Source organism: Vanessa cardui, chromosome 4 (genome assembly GCF_905220365.1).
Source record: "Vanessa cardui chromosome 4, ilVanCard2.1, whole genome shotgun sequence".
In the NCBI taxonomy this organism is placed as follows: domain Eukaryota; kingdom Metazoa; phylum Arthropoda; class Insecta; order Lepidoptera; family Nymphalidae; genus Vanessa; species Vanessa cardui.
The window spans coordinates 5921881-5946602 of record NC_061126.1 but is presented as its reverse complement, the minus strand read 5'-3'; the positions used below and the strand labels follow the sequence as shown (position 1 = coordinate 5946602).

At 32.9% G+C, this 24722-nt stretch overlaps 1 protein-coding gene across 11 annotated transcripts in view; it reads left to right on the top strand.

Moving 5' to 3' along the window:
• Window positions 1–24722, top strand: part of LOC124544352 (proton channel OtopLc-like) — a 62370-nt gene that overhangs the window by 10256 nt on the left and 27392 nt on the right. For 10 of the 11 annotated variants that reach the window (XM_047122862.1, XM_047122868.1, XM_047122865.1 and 7 more), the window contains exon 3: window positions 24176–24424. In XM_047122862.1, coding sequence (XP_046978818.1) covers window positions 24176–24424 — 249 coding nt within the window. Of the gene's footprint in view, window positions 1–15618; window positions 15777–24175; window positions 24425–24722 lie in introns of those variants that run through there. The other variant, XM_047122869.1, reaches the window with a different exon arrangement.

Sequence of the window (24722 nt, the reverse complement as noted above, 5' to 3'; positions counted from 1 at the left end):
ATCTTCAAAATCTAATCTCTAATGGTTTTATCGAAAGCTGTCTTTCATAGTACAAAGGGACAAGCCAGAATTACATTGGATTAAAATAATTTACCTTTAAGTACATGTTTAGAGGTTTTTGATAACAGCTAAAGTCGCCTTAATGTATTGTCAGAGAAAGGGGGCCTTACCACACGCAGGTTGAAATTATCATTAGTACAGCCAATATGTAGCACAAGCAGTAAGAAAACCTGTCATTAGTAGCTGACCTATCGTTCATAGATCGTAGAATTGAATTCTTTCCTACTAAATTATTATTTTAACAAAATTATAACTCAATAAAGATATTTTGATTTCAATTATGCGTATATGTAATAATATATGAGTGTATCTATGTACGTTCTTGCTCTAATGTATTTTTATGAGATTCCATTTATCATAATCGCTTCTCCGCCTTTTAGCTAAGATTAATGCGTACGATTTATCATGCGTATGCATTCACATATTTCATGGAAACAATTTACTGTTATTATTTGGTCATCACTTGTGTGTGTTTAGTGAAAAGAAAACGAGAATGTATGTATACTATTGTATTTCTATTAGATCTATGGGATACCTTATCGAGGAAGGTACCTTCTTGATTCTTTCTAATCGTAAGTTCAATGGGCAAATGTGATCACAAGCAATTATATGCTCTTTTTGTAAAATAAAAGTAAATACTAATGAATATGTTAATGTTTTGCTCCATGATTTACGCCGGAATTCTTAAAGAAGATATACATGAGGAAGGTTCATTCAGTTCATCAAATGGAATCTCCATTTTCTTTTCATTAATTTGATGGATGTAGGACTAAAGGCGTTCCATAATTTACATCAAGGGATGTAACACGACCAATTTCGAAACGTACTAGTCTGTTACTAAAAGTCTCTTAACAGAAAATCTGTCATTTTCTTAAACCATGCATTTTGGTGTACCCAGAAGACCATGTAAACTAGATAAGTTTACATGGTCCCGGAAAGCAATAAAGCAATAAGCGTTAATATGAAATATTCGCAAAATAGGTAAGCAAATAATGTTTCGAGAGAAAAATAAACTTTGTATGCTCCAATACGCATCCCATTGACCTCGGTAGAGTTGGAGCACTTAAAATTTCAGTTGGAGTTCGTCGGTTATTACGACTCCGCACACAACAGGTCAGAGAACATTTAGTACTGAACTATTTCTCGAGGAGTTGCGGTCAGCGTGAAGGGCTTCTGGTACTGGTGTGATAAGTGTGTCTGTTGTAAATTAATATCATATATTTATTGAATAGCGACGATGATAAATTTGATGATATGTCTAACCGACTTTAAAAATATATTTTTTAGGCCATTCGAACAATCAGTTGGTTGTATTTTTAAAGTATAATGAGACAAATGTCTTAATGAACTTAAATAATGAACTGGGCCTCAACGATTCTTGTGTAAATTGGATGAATTCCATAAACAAAAGGACGGAAATGAGAACGAAAAGTACGATGAAAACCTATCTCAGAATTCCCACAGGCATTCTTCTTACACATTTATAATTATCAACATTCATTTGTATGGCCACTTGGAAACTTCCCGCGATCCTTTAAAAGTCTATCCACTATTGCAGTGTTTATGGCGTAATCGGTAACATGAACATATGAGTGGTTGGCACTTGAGCCGACATGTGACGCTAATTTCACGCCAGACAGCTCAGCAAGAGCGATCCCTAAATTGCACCGAAACAGTCTGTCGCGCTGCGGAGTGACGAAACCGGTGCATGATTAAAGGGGAAACGTTCACATAACATTGACATTTGATAGTCAGCCGTATTTGCCGAATCGCGTGCCTCGCGTCAGTCAATAGAAGTCGCGTTTTTATTCGCTTATACAAACAAAAGTGTTGCTTCCTTTTCGAAATACTTCGCACTTTATACTCAGAATTACTGATTAGAAATTTCTTCAAACATTTTAATTATGCGTTTTCACATAGTCATTAATTTTTTTTCATTAACAGCCTGTAAATTTCCCACTGCTGGGTACGCCGAGTACGAGCTTAATTATAAACACAATTTAAGCACATGAAAATTCAGTGGTACTTGCCTGGTGTTCTAATTACTGGGCTTTCTCGTATAATACTTAAATTACTATATATAAATATAACAGATATGTGTATATAATATAATAAATAAATTGTGTAAAACGAACAGTAACAATGTTTAGTAAATAAGGTTATATCTATCAAGTAAACCGATATTACGAAGGCTGTATAATACAATTAATTAGAACACCTCGAGTTCTGAATTCGCTGTCACGACAATAATTGACTTGTATAGTTGCTCGTGAACTTTGCATACGTGTTAGTGAAAATTTAAGCGACATGGGTATATTTGACAACACATAAGTCTACTACTAATAAATGAACAACAAATATGATGACATTTAATATATTGGATTTGTAATGTAAATGAGTACGTAAGCCGAGATGGCCCTGTGTTTAGAACGCATGCATCTTAACCGACGATTGCGGGTTCAAACCCAGGCAAGCATCACTGAATATTCATGTGCTTAATTTGTGTTTATAATTCATCTCGTGTTTGGGGTGAAGGAAAACATTGTGAGGAAATATGCATGTGTCTAATTTCAAAGAAATTCCGCCATATGTGTATTACACCAACCAGCATTAGAACAGTGTGGTGGAATATGTTCTAAACTTTCTCCTAAGAGAAAAAGCCTTAGTAAAAAACAGGCTTAGGGAAATTTACAGGCTTTGTTGAGCATGTATATATTGCAATAAAAGTAAATACAATAACAAATTACAATAACGCTGTATGTATGTATAAACGAAGATACACAACGCTACTGTTGATATTTAATTTCCACGAGCAAGATATTTTTCTTAACGTCACTCTCAGCAAACGCGGTAGACGTTGAAAAATATAAAGCATATAAGTTTTTTGACGCTTGAGACTATAAAACACTCATAGCGCTTAAGGAGCAGAATTTATATGAAATCTTAGAACAAATGTGTCTGGCATGATGAGCAAAGATTAAAGTTATCCTCATATGATTTTTAATACGCATTACCTTTAAAAATATCAGTAATTATTAATCACTGTAATTAACATGTACTTTCTAGCGCGTAATAAATTAAACGTTTACTTTTTTATTTTATATTTTCGAAATTGTTATGTGTCTAATTTCATATGTCGAAATATTTAACAAATAATGTGTACTGGTTTCTATAGAATTTGGCGTATAAGTTTCTTTCGCCTAGGATAATTACAGGATGAATGAGGCCTTTGACTTACCTTTACAAATATATTTCATAGAAATGACAAAATATAAACAGGCGGTATTTTTCATAATGGGATGACATACCAAACTATGTACAGTCGAGGTAAAAAATGGTTCGTCACCTTACGATCTATTTTCGCGTGCTCACTATGAACGATAATCTGCATTACCGATCGAGCATATATGCCACTGACAGAAATATTTTGATAATTCAGTAGAAGATGTCATATCTAATTTAAATATGGAATGTCTAATTACGCCATTAAAAAGATTTCATATGATATAAAACAAAGATGTTACACTATTTTGAATCGAGTTATCATACTATGTAAGTTTAATATTATATAAAGTTGTTAGTTTTGTGATTTAGTTCAAAAGGAACTAAGACTTTAAGACTTGATAAAGGAATGAATTTGAAAAGTGACGATGGTTTTCTTACTCTGACTGCACATTGGCAGCCAATACTCTAGTAGAAATAAAAATATTATCAAATATATTTCGAACTAACGTACGAAATGAATATGTTGTTATACATTTATTTGGGATAAAATTGTTATCAAACATTATTAAATCAAAATTTGATTTTGGATAAACCAAAGACGTGGTTCTATTAATCAATCAAACACAATACTTATTATTTATTCAAGTATAATTATAAAAGCAACATTTTCATATAACAGTTTTGGATCAAATGTAACTCTATCACCGGCATGAAACTCAGTAGTTACTTTTTAACCTCTACTTCTGAAAATAATTTATATCTATTATTTTCAAGTGTCTTTACAATATTTAAACCCATATCATTGTGTTATGAATTCCTTATAATATCCCAAAACGGATTTTAGCTAAACGAATAAAACACAAATACTGGCTCTAATATAATAGTTTCGAGTATCTACAGGTCTCGAATAGGATTTGATAGTAAGGATAAAATCGGACTCAACTTTAACAGCCAATCCAATCGAATATCTATTCGTACTATGAGATTTCAAAGGTTTTATTAAATTGCTAGACTTACAAATGCGATTTATTTAAAAACTTTTGTATAAAAGTCTATACCGTATAAAGCGTGTCTAGGATAGGTAATAAACTTAATCGCTTTAATGATTACACCAGAATATTCATCCGCGATGAAGGAACTTCCGCTTCTAAAATTGAAAACCTTAATGTAAGTTAAAATTGCGCTAACAATCCTACCCACCATGCTATTAATTTTAAATAACTTTGTGTGATCGTTCGCGTTGAGTGTAGGAATTACGTTTTTTTATTAATAGCGTTCATAGTTAAAGTAGTCTACTTCAGCTCACCGACATTATTTTAGTGTTATTATAAGACGGTAATATTAAAATAGCAAAAATATCAAGTTAAAATGTTGTATTAACTCGTTATTCTAATTTAAATAGTGCCTTGAAAGCCCGGCAGGTTCAATAAACTAGTTTGTAGCCGATAGTATGTTTTAGTTTGGAATTAAAACATACTATCGGCGCAAATTAATTAAATTAAATTAAACCTAATTTTGATTCGTTTCCAATTTCATTAAACAAGTCTTAAATACTGAACTGCAATGTGCAAATAATTCAGCTATAGGGTTTCTTTCGATTTATTTACACAGGAGTTGATAAGACTAATCAGAGCTCTTACTATGCTATCGTGTTACGAAACACAGGTGCTTTTTACTGTGGTGGTTTAACGGTCACCTGATGGTGATTTTAAGTCAGGTCACTACTGCCCATAGACACAGAAATATTAATTATTTCTTACATCGAGAATGCGCCCCCGATATTGGAAACAAGACATTAGATACTAACAAGGGCATAAGCCCTTGTGAGTAGTTACATGAGTTTACTCACCCATTAAATAGTAACAGAAAAATAGTAAGTGTTGCTTGTAGAATAGCACATATAAATAACATTGTTGATTTCAAAGATTGGCATGGATTGGCGTAGCAATAATTTTAATGTGTTTTGGTCCGAATATTAATAGAAGAAGGTGACTTACAACCATCAAGTCAAACATTCGCTCTTTTGACTGACTAAAGTAATAATAAGAATACAGTCATCACTCCGCAAAGCGATCTCTTCCCTTGTCTAGGCAGGTTATCAAGTGCCAATTACCTTAAGCACTCCCTTCGTATTTTCATCGACTACAAATCAAATTACCATCTCAATTACATTAAGGGAGACTAATACTGTGAAAAATACTAGTTCTATAGTTTATGTAAATTACCATTATATACTTGATATATAACGCTAATTTATTTACGGTACTTGATAACAGTCTTTACCATAAACGACTCGCATGTTTTTTATTTAAAATTATATATAACTCTTAAATTTTTATGCTATCCCACTATTTTTTTCTGTTATACGTTATATATAATACGTTGTAAATAAGCACAGTATTCATCTTGAGTACGAGTAAAAGGAAATATAAAAATATAAACTTTAATGTTAGTCAATATTATATGTATATATATTTGACGACCTCCGTGGTCGAGTGGTGAGTACACCGGTTTTCATGGGTACGCCACCTGAGGTCCCGGGTTCGATTCCCGGCCGAGTCGATGTAGATTATCAGTAATTTTCAACGTTGTCTTGGGTCTGGGTGTTTGTGGTACCGTCGTTACTTCTGATTTTCCATAACACAAGTGCTTTAGCTACTTACATTGGGATCAGGGTAATGTATGTGATGTTGTCTCATATTTATATTTATTTATTTATTATATTTACATGTTATACGAGAAAAAGAAATGAACAATTACTGGAACTTTATACACTTAAAACTGGAATGATTTGCTATTTATTTTTATAATATTAACAGCAAAAATCAAGATGACTTATAATATATGACTGTCATATCGACACAACCTTTCGAAACCCCACAAGCTAAAACTACCATTTTCGCTTTAATCCAAAATCAATATATTCGAAACAATGCAAATATCGTTAGCGTTATGCCTCCATCTATGCTAGTATAATGGTTATTCACGCCCATTATACATTGGGGCGTTGAGGCTCATATCTCAGGCGTGCAAGGTAACAGATGCCGTTATGCCGGAATAAGTAAAAGGCATTATAAGATAGCCTGAACATAATTGAAGTTCCAGAGGAAAATTAACCTAATCGATAATACAAAGCAGTTTCAATACTTTATGTTCCCCGGTTGTTAATTAACTGACATTATAAAATTATAATCTCTCGATTAAATGAGTCCGATTTAAAATTAAATGTAATCTATACTTATAATAAAATGGGAGTGTGTGTTTGTAATATTAAAAAAGCTCTTTTTTATTTAATACTCAATATACACGGTACATATACCAAAATAATGTTTTTTTAATTTTCGACTCTATGTATGTTTGTTCCGGCTAATATCTGACAGGATTTTCACTGACAGAAAACTGGTATTATTAGGAGTTAATTAAGCTACAATAAAAAAAAAAATCGTTAAATTGATAGGCGTACAAATTCGCGAACATAGCTAGTTTATAAATAACATTGAAAACTGTAAATGGTAACTGAACTATATTATAGGCGTTAAAAGCTCAACACTACGTCAAATATTATAGGTACACAGTACATTCGATTAAGAAATACTCACTCACAACATTCGTTACATAAATAGTAAACGTGTAACATTGTAAAAACCAACGTATTACAGGGCTGAGTGTATGGCACACATGTGACAGTTTAATTCGAGATATGCAGACAGTACACTCATGGTGTCTTCCTATACCGCCGAGAACAAGATCGAGTTACAAAAACAAATCATACATTAGCACATTCATTGAGATGTAACAATAAGAGTTAAATTTCCTTTTAAACGGTCAATAAAACACCAATTTGCTTAACTTAAATATCTATACAATAGGTTGCGTTTGAATAAAAGTCATATCTGCGTTGAATCTTCCTACAAAGAAGCCTCGCATCTCCCCCATTCTTGACGCCCTCGCGGGTAATATTTTACTCAACGACCTATCACGCGTCATAAATCAAACATTGTTATTCTAGGTTCACTATTTAAATGGGGAAACCATCAATTTATACGGTGGCAACATTGCAGGAATCATCGTTGAGGTTTTTTTGTTTGAGTCACGTACGATCTTTGATAAAAATGTTTGAGTTACTCGATTTGAATAACATTGGGATGACGACGTGATGATAAATTACTATAATAGATTTAATGTCATACAAGGATTTGGAAATTGAGATGTCGGAAGTTTTTTTACGAATGTTTCAACTTATATTATTAAAATGTAGTAACCGTGATTTTTTATTAAGGTACATGTTTCTTTTTAACGTTGAGGCTACGCTTGCGATCGTTATCAAAAGACAAATGAAGTCTATTTAAATTAGAAATGTACGAATATTTAGGATGACAAGGGTACATTGAAATCGACATATTTATCGTATCAGTAATTCTAATCAGATCAGTTAAAACACATTTATATTTTACTTCATAGAAGTTAAGGTTTAAATAACAAGTTCAAATATTTAAAACATCTTGTGTTTATTTACGTCGTGAATAAATAATGCTTTCCTAATTTCTAAGATATAATTATTCAACTATGTTATCGCAGTTATAGTTGTTTACCTTCCTTAACAGAAACTAGGTAAGCCTTTGTTTATCTGTATTTATATGTAGATCTTGTAAGCTCTTAGAGTAGGGTTAATCGAACTGCATTTACGTTATTGCATTGTTTATTTAGTCCCGTTGTTGAATTAAATCCTTACTCTAGATTAATGCTTATCCTGTTCCAAGCTTGAACAATTAAGATTGTGCTAGCTGTTTGTTATTAACTGTATGGACATACAAATACAACCAATAGAAATACAAATTACTAATTGAATTATGGTTATTAGAAATAATAAAAAAATAACTTCATAATATTTTATAAAATACCAGCATTCTCGGCTTAGTTCCGTATAAGAGTTTACATAAAATGTTAATATCTTAATATACATTATATAAATCTTTTCGTTTTTTTTGGTTTTTGGCATACGCAGCATTTGCGACGTTCATATAATTACATTTGATTTGACGATGCTTAAGTTTATTGCTTTCAGACAAATAAACATACAAACACTGCGGAAGGACTTTGTTCAATAATATGAAGTAATTACGGTAGGTAACTGTTACGTGCATTTTTTTTTAATATTCTATAATACGGGTAATCTAATGTACCCTATGGTTAATTATCTTAATAACCTAATAATAAATTCTTGATTTAGAGTAATAAAAGAAGCTAGTCTTATGTTATTAAATGGTAATATAGCGATTACATTATAGTAGAATTAATTATTACTTACTAGGCTAGCCATATTGATATACCGGATATAATATATTGCTCAATCAATCTTTATACTAGAGAATATTTTATTGACGCTTCAGTCTGAACTGGCAACATTTATGATTTATGGGTTCCTTTGTTTCATTTATAAAACAAAAACATTGTGAAAATATTCGTTAATCTATTATACATAAATATAGAGATGCTCTATAAAGTGGATCCATGATCTCCCTCTCTGACATTAGGTGCCGGAAGTTGGGGCTCCCCATGGGTTGCATTGTTTTGATACGGAAACGCTTTCATGTCTATTCTTTGTTATATTCTTCCAGGCCCTTAAAATCTTTTATAATGAAAGTAGCCAATTTTCGATACAACTGTACCGTTGTTACATTTTCATCGGGATAAAATTTAGACCATAGATTGCTTACCTTTTAGGAGTGAATTTCAACGCAACGATAATCATTGTTTTGATTTTGTTTTTGTTACAAAGATGTGAACACAAAATTAATTGTAATTTAGAATCTCATGTGGTGGTAGAGTCTGTGCTGTTAATTTCGAGAAGAAAAGGTATCATCCCGAAACTAATTAAATCGAAATTATCGAAAAAGGAGAAACGTCACTTGAGGCTTTTCGTCTATCACTAGTGCGGAAGTTTTGTATACTAATTATAAAATTCCAATTAAAGTGATAACTAAAGAAAACTAGCAGTAGCATTATTTTATAAATATTTATTGTATATAGCATATTTATTTATAAAAACAAGTTTTTAAACATATTTAAATAATGTATTTACATTCTTATGTATACTCCTGGGAAGCACCAAGTGTCCACTATTGCCCCTATACCGCCACCGTTGGTTATCTGACTTAGAATAAGCAAATTACATTGGAATTAATTAACTGTATTTATTTTAATTATAATAAAACCCTTTAGCGGAGCCTAACGCGGTACATTATAATATCTTGTATTTTACCTTCAAATTATTTTTCCTCAAACGATTCAGTAACGCGATTAATCTCGAATACGCGCCTTGCAGTAACGCTGGCATAGAATTTGTGTCATCCTTCTCAGTAAATCGAGTCATTTTACGAGTTACTTGAGCGGGAATATTATAAGACATCGGGGTCGATGATAGCCGGAATGTAATTAGCGAGAGAAGCCCTTACTAATACTTTACGGCATCTTACCGCTGATATTAAATTTCTTATAACTAGTATTAATGTTTAGATACATATTCATCGAATGCTGTAATTTAGAATACAGTGACAACAAAATTGTAAAGTTTTTAAAAAGATAGCACGAAAGCGCTTTTCAGCACTTTATATTTCGCACATTGTCCGCGAAGAAAATGCATATTGTAGTTCCTGCGCTTTTTTCATTGTTCGCTGTCGCTTCCACTTTGATCAAAACTTTGATATTACTCTAGTTTTCAAATGTACACTTTTGTGTGGTTAATGAACGCTGTTGGTGTATGGAGGCGCTTTGAGTGGCGGTTAGTGTGCTATTTTCTGCTCATGTATATTTTTGTAGCTAAAAACCAAATAATGTCCCATGAATTATTAATAAATGCTCTGTTTTAGTTATAGTATCTATATTGGAGACAAAGATAGACTGTTTTAGAACTGTATGCTTTCATTCGATAATATTTAAATTCAGAACTTTTTGTTTTTGTTCTATTTATATGCTGGCAGGTAATACGGTAACTTTTCTCGTTATTTGTACGTTCTATGAAATTTTCCTAAAACAATCGTACTTGATAACAAAATTCATCATTTACACCGTTTAAAATATGTTATAGTTTTTATTAGAACTTCAACAAAAAGTTTCGGAAACGTATATAAATATACAAGACATATAGTAAGTGACTTTCAAGGAGAGATTGATTTAATCTACGACTTGAATCTTTTACAATTGTACTTAAGCCCTTTTTAATATTTCTGTTTCGAACCGCTTCATACTTGACTCCATAGCTTTGAACAGTAAAATAAAACAAGGAGTAAATGACAAGTAGGATATTTATATGGGTATACATTAAATTGAGATGAAATCTCAGATACTTATATTTCCTTTTACGTAATTGATGGCACATGTGTGCGTATACTGGTTCTGTGATCGTGTGAAAATAGGCAATGGTGATTTGTAGGGAGATAACGTTAATGGGCCGTGGTGTTGCCATGACGCTATATTTAGTCAGCTTCAGAACTATAAATACCGCTGTAAAATTGCGTTTTCACAACGATGTTGTAGGGATTACAGTATACAAATTTTGGTATTTTATATTCATTTTGTATATTTTCGGCTTAATGCTTTAGGATCTGTACGTAAAAATAACACACGCTAATCTTAAAAATGTAGCAACGTATTTTGGTTACAGAATCGTTCTTTATTTAAATTGGGTAATCGATATCCCGTATAGAACACTATTTACTACATAAAAAAAAATAACATTAAAAATGTTTCCTGAGATATTTGACTTTTATTTATATTTCTAATCCTTTGTAAATGAAAATTAAAGGGCAGGTCATTAAATATAACTGAGTTATGCCGTTTGAAGTTTTATGGAGCATTGTGCGAGATGCATCTACCGCCTAGCTTATAGCTATTGTGACTTGGAGGACCCTACAGATGTCTCCGCTGCCTCTCCACCTCTCGACGTGTGTCGCCTACGCAGCTTATTGGGGGAATACATTCCTGCCTTGTAAAATGTCTAGGCGTTCATGGAATATGAATTGCAAGCGCTAGTTATAAAAATAAAAAAAAAATCGATAATATCGAGGAATCCTTAGTAAATGATTTTAGTATATTATATTTATGACTATTTATTATTATGATGTAAGGCATTTTGGTGTTCATTTAAATCTAACAGCCAATATAAGAGCCGACAGGGGTCAGTGGCTTAAAAACGTAAATCTTAATTAATGTTTGCAGTTTAAAATCCGATCAAGGAGCTGACAACTTTTATGTATTTAATTTTTGTTAAAAAATGTTTGGTGACCACCAAAAGCAGTGGAAAAAAACATCCTCAGGAAATATTGTATACTTGATACTTTGTAATACGTATCCAACTACTGAAGTCACGTGGTAGATAAGCTCCAAAATTCTTTCTCTTCGAGTTTTTACACAGTCGTGGAATATTCACTTATATTTATATAACAGCGGTTACTTTCATAATTCAGTGTTTATAATGTTAACATTAAACTTTCGATGTACTGTTGTGAGTATTTCCAGTTGGATATTTAAAAGCGTAAAGCTTTTAGCGCCCATTTTATTTGTTTATAGTGCTCTTGTCTAGAATCATCGTAAATCTTTTTACAAAAGATTTAAATCTAGTCAAGAATATTAAGTGTTCTTGCATATGAACAACAAACGAACATAATAATTCTTGTTTTTGTTCTCGTAACGTTATGTCAAGTGTATATAACAAAGTTATCTGCCAGACGGAAGGACAACATTTGTTCCTGTGATAAACTGTCACGACGCCGCTGGCGGGACTTCGCAATCAGGGCGAAAACGTCAAGTTTCTTTAATGAGCACTTCCAAGCAGTTTCATTGAAAAGAACAATATCACTTGATATTATTGTTCGCCAATTACTAGGAAAGCAAAAGTTCGAGAACATTCGTTAGAGGAGAAATAATGATAATACTAGCTTATTTCCCCATACAGTATAAAATAAAGGCTTTTCTTACTTTTTTTTGTAAACAAATCAAAGACGTAATAACTTTAGATTACTATTAGGTAAATAGTGTTAACCATATTTTATTTTGATTCAAATTAGCATAAAACTTTAAGTGAAAATATACACGTACAAATTACTGCGACATTTTATTTAAACATACAAACGGATTGTTTACCCAAAAGGAGAGGTTGCAATCAAAAGTGGGACATTTACAGATTGTTGCTTTACCATAGAATGACGTAGAAGATATCAGAAGCTTCTGACACAGTCCGGACCGATTAGAGAAACGCTAATAGATTTAATAATACATTTACGGTATTGTCCGAATTAATCCGAAGCATTCCCACTTATGAGGAAGTTCTTGAATGAATTATTATGCAAATCGCCACTACTCCACGGAGAATATTTCCATCTATTCCAGTCTCTACTAAATGGTACAATTTATGTATGCAGAGCTAGACAAAATCGTACCAGCAATCTATTACTGCAAAATGAGATTTATTTCATCGGATTAAAGTCGAGATTTGCTTATAAATTGAATTCGTGTTCTTAGCAAGCGCGAGCGTGCTTGAAACGAGACTGCGCGTCGCCTTTTGGCCAACGACTTTAAGTAATAAAAATATATGAGTAAATAATAATTACGTGAAGTTTTAATGAACACTTATTATACTACAACATTTGCTTTTTGTGTGACGGTAATAACTCATATTGTTTTATTTGTATGTCAAATAAAATGGGGTTTCTGTAAAGTACTTATTTTATAAAATATAAATGTATTTTTTGTGTTTTATACAGTAACTGTTCTTACTTACAAATTTTGCTTATGGTTTAACACTTTGGTTTTCATTTTTGAATAGTTGTAATTGTTTTTCAGCAACTATTAAGGAAATGCTATATCACTGTAATTTACTCTTAAGGCATTGGAATTTATCATCATTGAATAAATGTTGATTTTTTGTTGACGATGTCGAGATATTCTTATAAAAAACGCTTCACACTCAACTACTTTTGCCTGAATGCTGTGTCGAGGGCTTGGGAATACACACAATATAAATATAATATGAACACTCAGACCATGACATACGTAATTTCTTTGAAAATATATTGTGAGTGTGAAACTTTGGTTAAAATTTAGTTACGGTGACGATATTGTATAAGGCAAAAATGAAAGTGAAGCACATATGTTTAGTTTGCTTTGAAAATTTTAATTGATTTTTCAATCTCGACTTAATCGGTCAATCGAAGGTATAATAGTATATAAAGGAGTCGCGTCTCTTCCATCTTACGTGATTCGCATAAGAATGTGTACTCTCTCGTAATTAGTTAAGACACTAACAAAAAGAACTGATAAGAGTAACTACTGAGTTTCTTGCTGCTCTTCTTCGCAGAAGCTAAATTTTGAACCGGTGGTAGCTTTACTTAATATATGTATTCTTAAATGAGGATTCATTAGTGCTTGCAAAAGCCTGCTTGAGTAAAGTACATATATTTTGATAGTACGTAACTAAAAAAAATGTGGCTTTATATTAATAAATTAAATAGTGGATAATAAGTTGTCTTTCAAGTAAGTCTCAAGAAATAAAATGTTTTATGTAATCCATCATTAGAAGCATTTACTTAAAATAAGACATCAGACTTAAGAACGTCTTTGAATGAGTAAAATATATTTTTTATTTTGGAAAATGAAGGATCTTTCGACGATACTGCTGCAAAAAAGCTTCAATTCGGTATTCAAGACTACGCTAATGAACTAACTTGTATTTCATACTCGATTGTTTTAAAAGGCTTAAGAACAAAATGGCAGCGTAATCGACCTGTTACAAAATCACCGGCGGTCACGTGAGCCGCGAATGTGATCGTAAATTTAAATTGACACTAATCTTCCGTGGCCGGTAGTTGTGCATTTTGCGAGTTACATGCTCACACGGTGAGATTAACCGGAGAATATTTTTAGCGGCATATTATAAATCGTCGGTGGACGTAAATTTGGTCAACATTCTTTTTTTTAGAAATATCGGTCTTTGTGTTTTTTTTTAAATTAATTATTTTTAGTGCATCGTCGGCAATTCAAAGTAATGTTTATGATCCAAACCATTAAAAATGACAGACAAATAAAACCAAATATAAGAGTACAAAATATTTTAGGCAAATGTTTTGATAGGGTTTCAATAATATCAAGAACCACAACACTGTAAATTTCCCACTGCTGGGATAAGGTTTCCTATGAGGAGAAGGTTTTGGAACATATTCCACTACGCTGTTCTAATGCGTTCTAAATGTTTAGTGGAAGCTCAGTCAGTCAGTTAACTTCAGCTGTATCTTCAATACAATCGTTCATTCTTAATTATCTGTATCTTTGTGTGCTGGCTTGATATAAGGCGTCAGACTAGATGTCTTGGTTTCAAACTCCGGCTCGAAGCGGAAGTTTGTGCAACTTCAGGCCTCGTTGACGTCTGATCTCAAGGGTCATAACATCCTAAATCAGACGATGACAGGGCATTTGTTTATGATTATGAAGTATAACATGGATTATTGTTCAGCTGTCTTACAAATCAATTAAAAAAAGGAAAATCGTATTTCCATTCAGAATCATGGTCACAGACTGTCTCCGCAGTGAAATCGACAATATCCGCATCCGTAACCATCCGACCCCTGCGTCCCTCAATTACAGCTCTTGCGCAAAATACCCTTTGTTATAATAGCTGAATAATATACATACCCATCCAGAAAGTAAGGTAAAACGTACTATATTTATACCACGTAGTAATTAATTTTATCTAAAATAATTAGGATACAAGTTTATCATGTTTTTGATTCATCAAAATACTAAAATACATTAGAAACGCCTGTACTCGTATTGTAGTGTATACTTTTCCGTCTAGGTACAAAAAAAAAACCTTGAAAAAGATAAAGTAAAGCCATAAATATCCTACTGTTGGTCAAAGAATAAGGCTTTGTAGCTTACTTATCTGCACCGACTATCTGCCCGTTTTAATATAATATCGGTTCCCTTATGATTTTATACTCATTAAACTCCAAGAATTTACTACAAAAAATTAACCTCATCATAGACACCAGTCACTTCTATGGATTCTCTCCACAATAAAGGTATTGATGTTGCGTTCATCGTATTCTGTTTCTTACGATCAAGAGAACCGATAATATGTCCCTGACATTCCCACGTCCCGAAGTCAGTCACATTTGAGGCCGTTAATAACCTATTTGTACAACAATTTCGCTCGAGAGCTTATGTCCTGTCCCGCCCTCGTGCTTGCAATAATAGCAGGACAAAATTGCTGCAATCGAGCTGGGTATCATCGAATTAGATCCCCCGCGTTGCTCTCATCTAATTCAGTGTGGAGAGTGCGTTCGCGGCGACCTGCGTGTTGCTATTGAAAGTTAAAAATGATTTGACACTAGCGTTTACATGAAAGGGATCATTTGTGATTCGAAGAAATCCGTAGCGATGAAGATTACAGAAACCTTGGCCAATGGAAACGAAGTCGACGCTGATGCCATCGAAAGGTAGTCGCTGCTCTTAATGGTTGTTAAAGTTAAATGTTTAATTTAGAAACTGTTCACGCTGGTCTGATGAAATTACGACGGTCATAAGGGTTTAAGCCGTCTTAAGGGACAGGCAAACAAGTATATCCCGAGTCCCTTGATGAATAATTTACCTTAAGAAGTTGTCAAAGTTTGAAGTCAGGATAGGAAACCATTGACGCTTCGAACCCCTCGCCCTACTTCCTGGCGTATTTGTTTCAATGTTATAAAGCCCCGGTTCGTCCTAAATACTTGGGGTCATTGACCGGTTACCCCGCGAACGTCCGTTGACAAGGGTGGTCGACTATTAATTTTAAAATGCAAGAGAATGTGTATATCTCACGCGACCCTTCGCTAATGAAATAGCAACTGGAGCATTTGTTCACTTGATATGTGTTAAAGAGCGAATGATGAAGCAATTTGTCCTAAATTTTGTATATTTTCTTTTACACGAAAGCGTTTGTTAAGGCTTTACTATTTTCTGTTCATATATAAGGCGAGTGAAATGATGCAACAATTCTAGCCTAAGCCAAAAAGTAACAACATACTTCTCGTAAGAAGTTATTACTTATTCTTTCTTACGACCATTTCGCCGAGCATCTTGGCTAAAAAAAACTCACGAAACAAAACGGGAAACTGCAAAGAGGGAGTGAATATTCGCGCGGTAGTAAAACACTACTCTTTTAGTCTTTTTTTACGTGGACATTGTTTCTATTCTTTTCTTTTACAAGATTTATATAGCTAGTTAAATTTATTACTATATATAATTTTTGTCATCGTTTTAATAGTTGAGAATACTCACACACACATACACAAACACACACATCAGTGGCTCACGTATTTTTATACATCTCAGTACTGAACTGCACTAAAGTCATGCATATTAAAACGTATACATCACACGAGTAAAAATAATGTTAAGTTTTATTTAAGTAGTTGGTTTACATAAGAACTCGGTTAGAACATCATCTGGCGTTTATGTTTTGATAACCCATTACCCTTTTTTTGCCGCGTCAGGTGAAGAGTAAAGTGGAAAGGAGAATACTCAAAGAGCTCACTCAATAATGTTCGTGTAACCACATGTACGGTTACCTACATTGTAAACAAACGCGGCTCCTGCGGTATCGACCACATGTCATGTAACTAAATATTTTGCTACCATTAATACAGACCAAGGTTCTGCTCCTTTGAATATGTATTATTATTTATAAGCCTTTAACAATATTTAACATTTATTGTAAATATTGTGTATAAACATCAATAGATAAAGAACTGTTTCTCATTTATTCTTGTTGTTATTTTTTATCTAATATCTTAATATTATTAAATGTTTAAGTAACCCTGTCTGTCTGTCCGTGTGTCGCTTTTTCACGACCCAACCGCTGAACCGAATTTGATGAATTTTGATATGAAGCAAACTTGAACACCAAGAATCCTTTCTTAGTGTTCAAGTACCATATCATAGGCTACGTTTTTTTGCATAAAACATGACAACCAACAAAGAGTCGAGATGGTCCAGTGGTTAGAACGCAAGGCAAGGCAAGTACCGCTGATTCATGTGCTTAATTTGTCTTTATAATTCATCTCGTGCTCAGCGGTGAAGGAAAACATCGTGAGGAAACCTGCATGTGACAAATTTCATAGAAATTCTGCCACATGTGTATTCCACCAACCCGCATTGGAACAGCGTGGTGTAATATGTTCCAAACCTTCAACTCAAAGGGAGAGGAGGCCTTTAGCCCACCAGTGGGAATTTACAGGCTGTGGTTGTATGACAATCAACCCCTTGAAAAGCGAGTGAAGCCGCCGGGGACTACTAGTACTTTATAATTGATCTTAAAACAACACTTATAACAACAACAAAATTGTATAGAGTGGAACGATATACAACAATAACATAATCATCATCAATAATTGCTCGTCCCCTTGTTCCATTTGGTCGGAGTCGGCGCAGTGTACAAGTTTATACAAATTTAGGAAATTATTATGAGGTTGATCACCTGGGCTATCTTCGGTAATACTTTTGCCGTTACATTGATATTTATCATCAGATACGTGATTGATGGACTTTGTGTTAATGATTTGCTTTACAAAAAATTCCTCAGTCGATTGGTGCAACATCAAAAAGTCGTGATGGTATGGTACTATATTATGCCGGAACCACACGGTAATGTGGCCCGGCGGAAGCGTGGAACAGTAAACAATTGTGGATTATGTAGCGTCGAACATATTCAATCAATTGGTAATTGCGTCACAGACAGTTGCATAATTGATTCATTCGTATAATCCAATAATATCGAACTACACTGGAATTGGACGTAATGTATACCAATTGGATAATTTATTTAAATCCCTCTTAAATTTAAGTTATGCTTGAATAATTATCAATTTAATCATATTTCAGGCGCGAAATCCATAATAAAATATTCTACTCGTTTGATCATTATTGATTTAAATTAAATGTTAACATTCACTACATTCTCTTTCATCGTTCATCATTGAATAGCTTTTTCTCCTCAGATTAAACCCAACAGAATGAGCTCGTAACTGAATCCTTTATCTCATCCCTTTGCATAAAAGTACAAAACTACGTTCAGCGTAAAAAGTCAGTTACTACAGACGCTCATTGATCACTGGGCGGGCGGCCAACAGGCTCCAACGAAAGCGAACGCTACGAAACCGTCTACAATATACTATTAAACGTATTTACTTTATGCTGTAAACTAAAAGCAGCTCTATCGTCAATGAATTTAAGTCCACTTTCTTATGATCAAAAGTGGATACTTATGATCGTTCGGTTATGGATTGGCAGAGCATAGTACGCTACAAACATACAGTGTATATGACTGATAATATTTATACTGGCGCTCAAAGATTAGTGAGATTATAGATAGTGAAAGTGAATTGAGTGAATGAGTTCGTATTTCAAGTAAAGGAGTTTTGTTAACGATGTTTGCTAAACGATGCTTCGTTACTTGTTTTACAGCGTTGAGGCTCACTATAAATATCTGTAAATCTCGATTTTATTGGTGAACTTTGTGTGAATTTTACTCGTAGGATATTCGCGTGGGTAGCTAGAGTCTGATCTACGTTTCATCATCTCACTATTAATGCCTTGCTTAACAACAAGATAATAAATAAATAAATATGAGACAACATCACATACATTACTCTGAAAATGATATGGTGACGACGGTACCACAAACACCCGGACCCAAGGCAACACAAAAAATTAATGATAATCTACACTTGACTCGGCCGGGAATCGAACCCGGGACCTCAGAGTGGCGTACCCATGAAAACCAGTGTACACACAACTCTATCACGGAGGTCGTCAAAGATACTGTCTTTATCTACGTGCTCTGATCACTTCTGAGCATAGGCTCCCTAGGCTAAATTTAAGGAGGTTCAGTCTATGGTATTTGTTATATCATCTTCCACGTTTCCTACTGGACTATTGACGTTTCATTATTCCGTTTTTGGACGCCATTCACTTCTAGCTTCATCCTTGCTCCGATTAAAGCACAGCTTGATTTTCTGTCTATTTTCAGTTTATTTTCCCCTTACGGAATCTATCTACAATATAAAAAATTACTATTTACATGTATACACCAAATAAACAAAATTTGACGGCAAATTGACGCGATATCATTAGTCGAGAGCTTGATTAATCTATGATATTCACTACGGATTTTCGAATAAATAGCGTTTTGAACGCCAACGAAACTGTTATCGGTATTTTGGCAGTAAAATTAAAGTGGAAATAAGTAAAGCGTGATAGAGATGTATTATAAATAAAAATATATTAATCAGGAATTAATAAGAATTCCTGATTATAATGCACAATTCATCTGAAGTATTAGCTAAGTGTATGAAATACGAAGGTTTATTTACTTTTATTACTACTTCCATTGGAATAATTTTTACATATCTACGATACAAAAACTTAGAAAAAGATTTCGAATCTATGGTAGCTTTTATATAGATACTTCTTTGTTATAAATTACAATTTCAGCAATTGATATTCTTTTAAAAATAAAAACATATGTATCGTATAATTGTTTTAATCTTTGTCGCCCAAACCTCGTTATTTGGGTTCCGTAGCTATTACCGTTACAGCTAGGAAGCCTTTGTTTTGTCTCTTGAAAATAAAAGTAAAACGATAGTCGAGCGATCACACATAAACTGCATACTCGATATGATGTAAGGCTTACAGACACTTACGTAGTATATGTTAAGTTTTATATACTTTCCTCTATGAAATTAAAATATACAAATAATCGAATAAAATTAAAATCTAGTGGAGTGGTGCCCTTTATATAATTCTTCTTTTACTGCAGCATTAAAATAAAATCGGTTCATAACAAAGTATTCATATTGTTAAAATTTTGCAGCGGGAATAAGTAAAGTGTGTTTTTATTCATAAGGCTTCGAATATTTTATTATTATTATTATTATTATTTCTTTTTTTTTTAATTTTTAGTATTAAAGTTATTAATTTCGAGATATTTACCATGTCTCGTGAACAAGACATTCGTAGATAATGTCGAAATATCGAGCTCCACCGAACAAAAATAAAAAACATGGTAAATATCCCGAAATTAATAACTTTATTAAGATAAAATAGGCTATTCGAAAATAATAAAAACGTTCTCCCCATACAGATTTAATTTTTTATCTAGATTTTAACTTTTGCGAATCATTGTTTGCATTGCCAGTCAATGCTATAAACTGTAATCGTATCAAATATCTACCAACTTGATCAAATTTCGATTTAAATACATACATACAGCTTTAAAATTATGCGGACTTTACAAACCAAACAAGTCGTGTCGAACAAAAATATAATAAACATATGTCGTATAATAGGGGCTCGAGGATCGTGACCAGACCTAGTTAACAGTATTGGTAGTTTGTAACCCAACCGTAGACGGTTCGTGTTTTAGGCCGCTTGAAGTAACCATTGTTCGTTTGAAGTTGAAGGTCTTCCTTTGTTCTAGATAAATGATATAATGTTGCATTTAAAAACGTGAATTGAATTCGTTTTAATTATATTTTGACACTTAACCCATTTCAACATTTTTATAATTATTTTTTTACGAATGTACTGATGTTCTTTTAAATAAACTTCGCGTTATTTTAGGTCAAGTTATGTGTAAAGAATTTGGGCGATGTTGATGATCGTTTTCCGAATCTTGACTATCGGAAATCCAGTACTCCGTAACGAAAACTTGAAATAAATAAATATTATAGTACACATAGTATTGAGCCAAGCAATCGATCCGCCCGTATTGTGCTAATAGCCTCATCGTACGGCTCTTTTTATGTATAGATAGAATGTAATAACAGTTTATGCTTTGTAGCATACGCAACATATAAACATATTATTAAAGTCAAATTTGACATTGAAAATTAAAAGTTTTATAATATCGGCTTTTTCGTTAATCAGGAGAAAGAATAACCTCTAAAAAACAAACACTAAATAATATTAATTATAATAAATGTAATTAACGCTTTATGACGTCACGTCTGATATGAATATCAAGCTCAGGCAAATTATTGATTTAAACTGATATTTTTTTTCCACCTAGACCAAGCCTAGACTATAGAGATGTAGGTATAAGGGATAAATATTTCAACACCGTAAAGACAGTTGTTGAGCGCGGCGCAACGAAGCTTGATTAAAATAAACGTACATCGTAATCCCACGTAAAACGTTTACGCGGGAAACGCTACAGGAAATCAAACGCTGCCATATTGGATGCGGAAATGGCGCGCTCGTCGCTTCATGTTATTCGATTACACGTTGAAACGAATTTTATTTTGACGCGAAGTATCATTTAATTAAAATTTCATTTAATCGTCCGAGGTCTAGTTGAGGGTAACGAGTTTATAATAAGTGCTTTCGAAGGTGTTGGAATTTAAATTACTTTTTTACAGATAATTAGGAAAGATATTATAAATTGGAAGTTATTTTATCATTATAGTAGTTTTTATTAAAAAAAGGTTTTATTAAAACTGGTCGAGATTATCAGAAGCTTTTTATTTTATACTACACAAAACATGTAAAGCAAAAACGTAAACCTAAGCTAATAAGAATAAGTAGACAATTTTCGTTCTTGTTCCGTTTACATTAAGGGTTAAGATATAATTTTCATTGTCAATAATCACATTCTTCAAAGAAATATCCAGTATAACTGATAGATAATTCTACTATTCACAAGCAAAATATACCAGTTCAAATATCAGCAAGAGAAATGTGCTCAAATACCTCTTTTGTTCGACGTTAAAGAGAGATTATACGAACAAAAGGTCATTGGCTTTGTCTTCTGCAATAATCTATGAAGGAACTCTCATCACTGATTGTGTTACTCAATGCGGAGGATAATTAAAAAGAAATTATAAGATTTTATATTAAAACACAAAACATTAAATAATAATGTTTTGTTGGCGTCTATTCCTTTCAGTCGATTAACAATCATATTTTTCACTGACCATTTATACATACATATACTCCTCCATTAAATATAACACTTATATGGAGCTGGTAGTTACTAGTTTCGTTTCATATTAGTGGTGTATAGGATCGGCTGTTTCAAAGACAAGCTTAAAATTATTAAGTCAACATTAGAATTCAATAGACATCAATCGATTTATTCACATTGTAAATCGTAACAATACCCAGAGATCTGACGTTAGAATATTAAATAGATAGAAGTTCGGCAACTGAAAGCGAAGTTTGTCAAACGGTATTTCATTTGGAGCGGATGTCGGGATTTTCGTCACGTCCTCCGATATCTAGAGGCGCCAATAAATCGGCTTATTATTTGTATTATACCAATTGAATGGTGACAGGAAGAACGAACGTGATTCCTACAACATTCCAGTATTATTAACCTCTGAAAAATAAAACATAATCTATGAAAATTGCAAAACGATTGACAGAAATGTAGAGGTATTCGAAATTTAAATATGAAATTGGTACTGACTGCTTCGATTTATTCAAAGCTTGGATTTCGTGTAATTCAAAAAGAGGAAATGGATTTTTGAAATCTCGACTGAACAAAATTCGTTAGGATTTAGACAGCTCTATTAAAATCGAGCAGCGAGCGTATTACGTCTTCGATTGAAATACTCGAAATCTTGAGCCATCAATTTCTTCCCCATCTTTTACCCTTAACCTCTTATTCGGAGTTTGTTCAGATCTATTGAGCCTTCTATTCGATAAGATTGATAAGATCAGACGAGTTTGTCTTTGGAATAGAAATCTAATTTAAAGTTAACGTCATAATACATACTCAAACTTATTGATGTTTATAGTTAAAGGCTTTGTATGGATAGAGTAACGTATACAAGTGAAGTCTATATAAAAACTTTATAACAAAAATATAGGCATACTTTTGGTATATACCCAAACCCTGTATATTCATTTGTACACTCAAATCACTTCATTAATTGGTAAAAAAGTATATTAATCCGTTCAGTTATTTTTGAATTTATCGCGTTCAGGCGAATAGACATGACAGAAGACATTGTTTTATAATATGTAATGATAATACGTGAAAATAATCCCAGACAAGAAGCATATATACTAAAATCATAGTCCATATAAATTATGCAACAAAAGCGGTTCCTTTGAATTTCACGTGTTGAATTAATTCAATATCAAGTAACTTTAACGGAAGGATTAAAAGTTTCATGGCAAGAAACTTTTAATAATGTTTAAACTTGTAATGGAAACCTTAGACGTTATTTAAGAAAACTGGTACTTCTTCGTTATATTGTTTTTACTACTTAAATTATCTACGCCGAGAAGAAAGATTACTAAAAAACATTAAAACTATTTTTATAATTATTTCATTATTTTTTATCGTTTTTCATATAAATACCTGTATATTTCGATATTGTACTCACGTAAATACAAACTATATCAAATCAAATCAAATCAAATCAAATCAAATCAAAATAAACTTTATTCAAGTGGGTTTTTACAAGCACTTTTAAATTGTCATTTTACAATTAAGTGAAGCTACCACCGGTTCGGAAAGTAGATTCTACCGAGAAGAACCGGCAAGAAACTCACCAGTTACTCTTTTTTAACATTTAAAAAATGTTAGTTTAATACAATGATTTAAATTAATATATCCTGCTTGGAAGTCAACAGTTATTAACTCCACGCTTTTTTATCATCTTTAAAATCTTCTATCGAATAATATACTTTTTTTACCAATATTTGTCTAGTTTATGAGAAGGAACGCTCTGTATTCAAAAACCCATATTTTTTTTATTTCAAGGAACGATTGACTCTTAAAGAAACTACTTTCAGGAACATGTGTTATGTCTACATAGATATAAATCTAATTCCAATTTTGTTGTTTTAGCTGCTACTCAATACCAGCGAACAACATGTCGGGCGGGTCCCATGTGTCGAGGGGTACATTTGGCGCAGACTCCGAGATGTCTGGGAGCAGTGCTCCGCCTCTGCCAAGCCCAGCGTCACCGGGAGCTGCACTGGTGTCACCGGAGACATTAAGCAGGCATAGCAGCCCTCCACCAATCCCGGCTCACCCGACACACCAACCGGCGCCATCTTGTTCATCCCATCGAGTTCATTTGGAATCACCTCTGAGGTATTTTCATATAATAAGTAGCATCTTGTGATTACGAATTATACGAATAGTTCAACTAAAAAGTTGCTAAGGCAAAGTATAGTTTAGGTGCATCTCTAAATTAAAATAACAATAATTCTCACCACTATTTTCATTTGTAATTTAAGTAGCCTATATCTTCAGTCTACGTATAAACTATCATTATTCAGAATTTCAACCAAATCCGCGCAGCTGTTTTGGCAAGATTGAATAACAAACTTAACCACACTTATAACATATTCTGTATAAACGGTATGCTATTTTACATTTGGAAAAATTC